Source organism: Lolium perenne, chromosome 7 (assembly GCF_019359855.2).
Source record: "Lolium perenne isolate Kyuss_39 chromosome 7, Kyuss_2.0, whole genome shotgun sequence".
Lineage (NCBI taxonomy): Eukaryota > Viridiplantae > Streptophyta > Magnoliopsida > Poales > Poaceae > Lolium > Lolium perenne.
The window spans coordinates 222,178,559-222,187,117 of record NC_067250.2 but is presented as its reverse complement, the minus strand read 5'-3'; the positions used below and the strand labels follow the sequence as shown (position 1 = coordinate 222,187,117).

Genomic DNA, 8,559 nt, shown 5'->3' with positions numbered 1-8,559 from the left:
TGCTATATATGTTCGTGCATATTCAATCCTATAATATGTGCATTTTGTGCGATTTTCTCGAGCAAATGAGGCCAAATTGGCAAAAAACGAGAAAAAAATCGGACTGGCTGTGCCGAGGGTGGCACCGGCGGCCCAGGCCCGTCGCTGTGCCAAATGGCAGGGTCTGTGCCGACGGTGACACCGTCGGCACAGCCAGGCCCAGTTTCGCGCGTTTTTTCCAGTTTGAACAGCCACCGTTTTGCCGCCATTCTGGAAAAAAAAAAGAAAATTGTGCCGACGGTTACACCGTCGGCACAGCTGGGGACGTTGACGGCGCCGGCGTGACGGCTGGTTGGCTGTGCCGATGATGAGGCGGCCGACGGCCACCGTCCAGCCGTCGGCGTACGGCTGTGCCGACGGTGAAGTTCTGTGCCGACGGTGCACGCGCAGACCCCGACGCCTGCTGTGCCGACGGGGAGACGCCGACGGTGACCGTCGGCAGAGACGGTGCCGACGGTGAACGTTGTTGTGCCGACGGTGCGGGGCCGTCGGTGTAGCTGGTCGTCCCCGTAGTGTCCAAAGGTTCATCCACCCACTCCTTGCTCACTAGAAATATATGGATCTGTTGCATACAATCTCTTTTAATCTCATATGGGATTTTGATGGTTTATAATGGAACCATTTTTTTCTTCAAGATCTATAATGGAGCATTTTTTGTCAGGTACATTTCTCTGTTATTTTCCAAATCAAACAGTTTTGTATTGTTAGCTTCGGCTTTGAGTACTTTATCCAGCAATCAAACTGTTAAAAGCCAATACTTATGTTCACCTTTTCTTCTTGCAGCCTTACCGAAAGACAGTTTGATACCCAATAGATGGTCTATAGTCAGCCCACATTCCTCTTTTATGGCTTTTGATTTTGCGTGCTTCGTTGAGTTGAACTGAGCATATGTTTCCATTTTTTTTTTTCGATAAGGGGGATAAAACCCCAGCCTCTGCATCAATTGATGCATGCGGCCCTTTATTAACTTTATTAGGTCTCCAAAATAAATTTATTACAAATCATGGATCACTCAAAGTCTCGACATGAACTAGCCATCTAAAAATGATAAAAAAGACGCGCCGCCACAAGATCTTCATGTGAGCCGCCTATCAGTACGCCAACCGCACCGGCTGTAGAAATCCCGTGCTACCGTCGCCAAGCGGTTGCACCCAATATCCATGTCCCGGCGCACATCCTCCGGCTGGAGATAAGACCACATATGGATCCAGTGGGTAACCATAGGAATAACCTGCATATGTTTCCATTTAAAGCATGCAACCTATATAGTAGACCTGAAAGAACTACATGATGGTTCATAGTCCTGCCCATTGGTGACCTTTACTTTCTGTATATCGGAGTATTCGAAAGAGTTGTAAGTTACAAGATAATTTATCCATGATTTTGTTTTAATTCTATCTTTATTTCTGAAGATTGAGGATTTTGAGATCGACTCCAATCTTCATGAAACTCTGCACCACCGGAACATCAAATGTTCCAGCTGTATATATCAGTGCAAGTTCATGTGCAATTCCTACCCAAAGTGGACACACAAATCTCATTTTCATGTTGGTATCCCCACTTTTTTACTTTCCATGCATTTTTTTCATTTTAGTTTCAAGGTGCGCCTGCATGGTTTTTTAAGTGTGTTAATTGCAAAACACAACTCAAGTACAGTACGTAACAGGCAATTGTTTTCAATTTATAGTAGACCTGAAATGCTAGCCCTATGTTGTCATTATAAGGTTAGATTAGCTGATTCTGATATTGAATAAAGGAAGATAGAAGCATTTTAGTAAGCAGATTTTGTAGGCAAGATTTTGTAGCCAACTATAATTCCTTATATCATGCTTCCTTTGCAACTTTCAGAGGTAAATAACTATCAACCGTCGATGATGGTTTCCGATGTTTATATGCAGCGGTTAGATGCATTGTTGTTGTTATGCAAGGTCGACATCTATCATTTAAAGCAGAATTATGTATTCATTATTTTGCCGATCGATTTAGCAATCAATTTGTTGAGTAAACAATAACTTTTGACAACATTTTCCGTAGCAACGTGCGAGAAATCATCTAGTATCTAAATAGGAGCAACCACTAAGGGTAATTTTTTCAACATGCAAGCATGCCACATCACTTGCGGCAGTTTCAGTTCCATGTAAGAAAATTAGTACAGTTTTTGTTCAGTTTTTATTTTGCTAATAGCAGTTTCAACCCCATGTCAGCAAATTGCTACAGTTTTTGTTCAATTTTTAGTTTGCTAGTCACCAAATTCTCAGGAGCACCGTCAGTCATGCAGCCACATATCTCCATTTTTTCATTTATCTTACCATTTATTATCTCGATGCATCCTCTTCCAGTCCACCTCTCCTCTTTCATGCGTCATTTCTCTCCTTCCACTCCATCATCAATTGATCCATGTCGTTTGGGAGATGCCTCCTTTAATCTCCCCATCACGCCTCACTATTAATCTAAGTTCCGTATAGTGGATGGAAAACTGCCTTTGCTTAATTAGTGGCGTCCTTCAATCTTCTAATGGTGCTCCTCCACCTGACCGTCTACCTCTCAACCCGCTCATTAGACTGCTCATAGTGAGAGTAACAGGTAGTAACATCACACACCTCAAAATATTTTGATGACATGGCATGATAATATGAAGAAAGATAGTTGGGTGGTAACTAGCTATGTTACCATAATAACATCACACTTCTCAAGATAACATGAGTTTTAATCTAATAAATATAACATGCATGATACCACATATATATAACAACCCACTAGGTAGTAACATGCACCATGTTACTACTCTATGTTACTCCACTATGACTAGTCTTATGCGCTACAAGATCGTCATGTCCCATAAAAGCAGTCCGCATATCCTCTCGATGGCATCTCAATGGGTCGATGCCTGTGCACAACAAGAACACCCTTGCTAGCAGTATTACCATATGAAATTGCAAGCATTGAGACCCTCCGCTACAACTTCCTACTCTTTCTGAGTGACTTTTGGATTTTACTTTACCTACCAGGTTCTGTTGTTCTTGCCATTGAATGCGTTTTCTTTTGATTCCCCTGGTGGTTCTCGGTACATCTTCAAGTACATATGTATCTTTTTTTCTGTGCTTAATTCGTATATGTCCTTTTGCTGCACTTTAGTATTTCTTACAGCTTTTCACAATTGTTGATCCTTTAAAATAATTGAAGAAAATTCATGCAGAAAAGAAGAAAGATTTGTTTCCACAACGGGGGAACACAGCTTTGACATCGAGTAGTGGGTTTCCACTTTCGCGTATTGAAACCTGTTCATACAATTGTTCATGTTCATGGTGTTCCGATGGTCGTCCAATCAGTGAATTATTTTAACAAATTGTACATATTAGCTTATGACTTTGTGAAGGGGTCTTTCAAGGTGGAGACGCCTACCAAGGAGGATATATAAGCCCTTTCTTCATCCGCTTTTGCAGCAAGTGTCAACATTGCATTCACGATTCACCGATTCCATCGGATGCGCCAACACAGTTTTTGTAGTATTTATTGCCTCAATCGTCAGTGTTCGTGTTTTGTTTTGCGGGTAATCAGTGTTCGTGTTAGTCCTAAGAAAAATCACTTCATGCCGTATGAGCGCATATATTTATCTCTAGGTGTGCTCTTTATCTAGCCTCTAACTACCAATTCTCAATAGTACGTCTCATTTTTTAGCTTCTAACTATATATGTACGCTCAGTAAAATAAAATGATGAAGCAGGTGTATAAACATTCAATGGGGTAGTTGTATTGGGGACAATTTATATTGAGCTCAGATATCTTTTAGTTATTTAGACAGAACATGATAGCTTTATTGTGGCAACAAATGCTAAGTGATTCACATGATTATTCATACCACACATCCTATTTTTTTACTTCATTTTGTCTTCAACTCATATCTTTAACAACTTTTTTTGTAACCAATGGCCCACAACAACGTGCGGGTAATTATCTAGTTCCATTGAATGATTCTCGGTTTATATACAAGAGGAACATGCACAATCAAGAGATTGCCCCTTTAATTAATCTATTAATTAAATCCTAACGCTAATTACAAGTTTGCTGGTTAGTCTGCCGCCAACAATTAATTTAATTCATCTAGAAAAAAGTTTAATTTAATTAACACACACGCCGACCAGTCCAGGCTTGTTGTCTTGGTTTCAACCGAACAAGGCATCATCCCAAACTGCTCCCTGTGGAAGTAGTACAAAACAAATGTTAAGTCGTAATATTACCAACATGCGGCAACAGTAAAGATTTAAGAACCTGACTCCTACGTGCTTACCTTCAATGACGGTGACTAATCTAAGGACTCGAGACCGTAAAAGCCTCCCGCTTTTGGATGCCACATTCCTGAGCAGAATGTGCAATTTGTAAGGGATAACCCTGCAGCGTCATAGAAAAGCTAAGATTAGAGAGAGCAGCAGATAGCAAGAACAAATAAACTAACATTACATTCATGCGGTGCAAATTACTAAGTTTGGGAAGGAATTCGCGTTCAAATTTTGTCACGGACACACCGTCACCAAAATTTTGGGTTTCCGAGAATGCCCTCCTTTCGCTAGCGTCTCGCACCGCTCATTCTTCTCTCCGGGCTTATTCCCCTTCTTCCCTCACCGCCGGCATCCTCGCCCGCGTCGCCACCGCCCCTCCCCTTCCTTCCCTCCCTCTCTCTCTCCGCCGACATCTTCATCTTACTCCCCACCGCCGCCTTGCTCCCCTCATGAATCTGTCTTCCTCTCGCGCCCCGCCTGCAGCAGCGAGGTCAAATGCAACTGCGCTGGATCCGGGCGGCGCTGGACCATCTGGTGCCGCTCTTACCCATCCGCGCGACGCCCGCGACCAGCACGTCCCACTCGTCTCTTTCCTCGACCGACGGCGCGAGGTTCTCGCTGCTCAGGGCTCCCCGGCCTCTGCCGTCCTTATGCACTTGTTCGGCTCCTCCGTCAACGTCAGGACATGCCGACATGGTGTGTTCTGCCATCGCCGGCTCCTAAAGCTACATCGCCTAGGTAAAAACTTCTCTATCGACTGACTTTACTCATGTGAGCACATAAATGATGGTGGTGATGATCTGAGTGTGCGATTTGGTTGTTGTTTAATTTGTCCTTGTGTGAGCAGCTACATCTGGACAGATTGTAAATTTACAGTACAAATGATCATGGTTTAACTAACTGATCCGATTGTGATGTCTGTACTTCTGAATTTTGCAAACCTAGTGACATTTGTACTTCTGAATTTTCTTACGCCCTGCCACTTGTGTGTGACAGTTCTGAATTTAATTTCATGGACTGGCTTTTTATTCCGAGGAGCAGTACTAATGCTACTCCTGAATTTTATTGTTTGCTGTGAATGACAAAATAAGGGCACCAAGAAACCTGATGTTTCTTAGTTTAAGTAATGACAAGTCAGGAACTTGTATTCCAATTACGGTTGTTTATCTGCAGTTCGTGTCTGATTCTATGGATGAACATTATGCTTAACTTAGCCTTCTCAAGTTGAAGAGTGAAAGCTCATAATTAAAATACTCCATGAAATGCATAACTGACCAATTAGTTAAACCAAGGAAATACTCCATCTTGTCCATTGAGTAGTGATATTCTTATGTCCTAGGTGAGAGGATAGATGAAGTTTGGGCAGCAGGAGGTTATATTGTTGGTTCAGATGACTAGATTGAACAAATAAAAGGAGTATTCATGGAGTTGACAAACTGATTACATCACCTGATATGATGCCTAAGGTATGGCAGTGAAATTACGAATTTCCGGGTCATCTTTGGATCATTTTCTTGTCTGACAACTAGCTTGGCGACGCGCTGAGCGAGCAGGAACACGGCGGGCAGGGACGTGCTCGGTGAGCAGGAGCAGGGCGGCCGGCGAAGCCCTCGGCGAGTGGGAGCAGGGCGGCCGGCGAAGCCTCTCAGCGAGCAGGAGCACGGCGGCCCGGCGAAGCCCTCGACGAGCAGGAGCACGGCGGCCGGCGAAGCCCTCGGCGAGCAGGCGGCCGGCGAAACTCTCTTGGCGAGCAGGAGTACGGTGGCTGGCGAAGGCTCTCGGCGAGAGAGGCCACGGAGACCGGCCAAAGCTCTCGGCGAGCAGGACCACGGAGGCTGGCGACGCGCAAGAACAGGTGCCTGGCGGTAGGCCGCTCGGCGCGGAGCAGCCGCGCAAGAACAGGCGCCTGGGTAGGCCGCTCGGCGATCAGCAGCACGGAGGCTGGCGACGCGCAAGAACAGGTGCCTGGCGTAGGTCGCTCAGCGCGGAGCAGCCGCGCAAGAACAGGTGGCTGGGGTAGGCCGCTCGGCGCGCAGCAGCACGGAGGCTGGCGACGCGCTTGGAGAGTAGGAGCCTGGAGGTGGTCTCGCTGGCCTTCTCCCCCGGTTGCCGGCGAGGAGGAGAATTGGCGAGGTGCTGGTCGAGCGCAGCTGGAGGAGGAGGAGCTGGGCGAGGCGGCGCACGGGGGCAGGGGGAGGTGCTGCGCGACGTGCTGGGGTGGGAGCTGGGTGGCGGCGCGGTGCTGGGGAAGAAGAGCTACGCGCGCGGCGGGGAATAAGGGAGCCAAGAAAGAAAGATTCCGATGTGTTTGTGAAATTTTCGATCTGGGGTAGAAGACGACCAGATTTATTTGTGAATTTTCGATCGGGGGTAGAAGAACTCTGAATTTTCAGCCTAAACGATCTGTGAAAACGCACCTGGACCAGTGATCTCCACGACGATCTCGACCTTCTCCGGTCCTTTCTCGCTTCCGGTAAGCTCGGCGAAGAAGAATCTCTTCACCAGCACCTTGTTTCCTGTCGTGCGGTCCGTCTTCAAGCTACTCCCACAAAAAGTAGCATGGGTAAACATGCACTTTTCTCTTGGATCTTCAGCTGGCCGGTTAAACGAATTGGAGTCCAACCCCTTGAAGTTCTCAACAATGTGACCCTGCAAGATAATTGAAAGATAATTAAGCAACATAATTAAGCAAGAAAAACATGTGATTGTCCTACTACCTGCTCCTCTAGGTAGGAGACCACTTTCTTGGCGCAGGCATTAAGCTGGTTAGTTGCTTTGTTGTGATTGTAGTCTTCTAAGGAACATGGCCCTCTCTTGAACGGGTCGGATGAGTTCGCCGCCACCCTGTCAGACCTACGGCCACCGGCGGCAGCAACTTTACCGGCGAATGCACGGTAGTACTCGGTCGAGTTGCGCTTGTACCCGGCACGAAACGCCATTGTCCCGATAGGACGATCGCAGCTCGCCGAGAACTTTGTAGCAACAAAGGGTCAGATCCGCTCTCCTTTGTTTTTGGCTGGCGGAATCGATGGTGTGGATTATTACCTAGGGGCATACATGTATATATATACTGCTCCTTACTAAGGAAACCGGGCCGAATTCGTAAACTGGAATCGGGGGTCAAGGTCGGTTCGGGGGCAGATCAGCCAGCGCAACCGCCCGGAACAGAGGTTTCGGACCCGAATACGGAGTACTATTTCTACAGTCTACACAATGTCCAATAACCAGCGTCTTAGAAATAAATTATAATAATCTTATAATAGCCATTGGAGTAGCAACAAGAAAAATACCCATGACGGCAAGCACAACCTGTGAACAAGTTTATTTTTCGTGAAACACAGGAGAAACGCAGACGCTCACACATACGTACAAACACTAACCCCTACAAACGCACACACACTCTGCTCCTATGAGCATCACTCAGAGACTAAGTCCAAGAAGTTGATCCAGTGGGTCTTGGTATTGATGAAGTCACAATGTACGCCTCGCTATCGACGGGATATTCCGTCTTTTAAGGAGACACCAAAGTGACAAACGTGAGATTTAAATAGTAATTTAAAAAAAAGCAATCCACCGGGTGCCACTAGAAAAGGATTTGTAAGATTATAGAATAGTTGTTGTATTGATCGTGCCTTATTGGTTGTTTATATAGAGTACAAAACTTGGAGATTGAGAAACCTAGTAGAGATAGATCTATATTACATACAACTTAAACTACAAAATATAGCCTAACACGTATTATACTCTAACACCTGCAGTCGGATCAGTAGTGACGCATAAGTACTAGGTTTCACAAAACTGAAGTATTGTTTGCCATGCACATAAGTACTTCAGTTTCAGAAAAAAACTTTGTTGCCAAACTGGGCCTATTTATTTTAAACCTTATTATTTGTTGCCTTTAAACAGTATTTGAAGTGTAGTATACTCCAAATATTGAGCTGCCGAAACGGGGCCTTTAGTGATCTGTGCTCCTTTTGTATATTTTTTTATCAAAACGATGGCTTAGGCTTATCCATATTCTGCTAAATGTTGGGTTCCAGTCTTAAGTTAAACACGTTCTTCAGTTGAAAATTTTAGATGTTCTACATAGTAACATTGGTGTTGGCCGGCCCCTCCTCCCCGTGCGGCCGTGCCCCCCCCCCCCCCACCCCACCCCCCCACCACCCCACCACCACTTCCTCAGCTGAAGATCTCCCTAACAACAACACCGGTCTCCTTAACAGCGGTGTCGCGGCCTGGCGGT

General features: G+C 45.5%; 1 protein-coding gene across 1 annotated transcript; it reads right to left on the bottom strand.

Moving 5' to 3' along the window:
• Positions 1–3,981: 3,981 nt before the first annotated feature.
• On the bottom strand, positions 3,982–7,255 carry LOC127313641 (uncharacterized). Its single transcript, XM_051344124.2, has 4 exons — positions 7,034–7,255; positions 6,734–6,965; positions 4,328–4,428; positions 3,982–4,235 (listed from the first exon to the last, which is right to left on the bottom strand). The coding sequence occupies exons 1-3, from the start codon at positions 7,253–7,255 to the stop codon at positions 4,343–4,345; spliced, it is 540 nt and encodes a 179-aa protein (XP_051200084.1). The 3' UTR covers positions 3,982–4,235; positions 4,328–4,342.
• Between the last annotated feature and the right edge of the window lie 1,304 nt (positions 7,256–8,559).

Coding starts and splice junctions, on each gene's coding strand:
- LOC127313641 (XM_051344124.2), bottom strand. CDS start 7,255: ATGGCGTTTCGTGCCGGGTACAAGCGCAACTCGACCGAGTACTACCGT. Junction 6,966..7,033: donor TCTCCTACCTAGAGGAGCAG/GTAGTAGGACAA, acceptor ATTATCTTGCAG/GGTCACATTGTTGAGAACTT. Junction 4,429..6,733: donor CGTGGAGATCACTGGTCCAG/GTGCGTTTTCAC, acceptor ATGACGCTGCAG/GGTTATCCCTTACAAATTGC.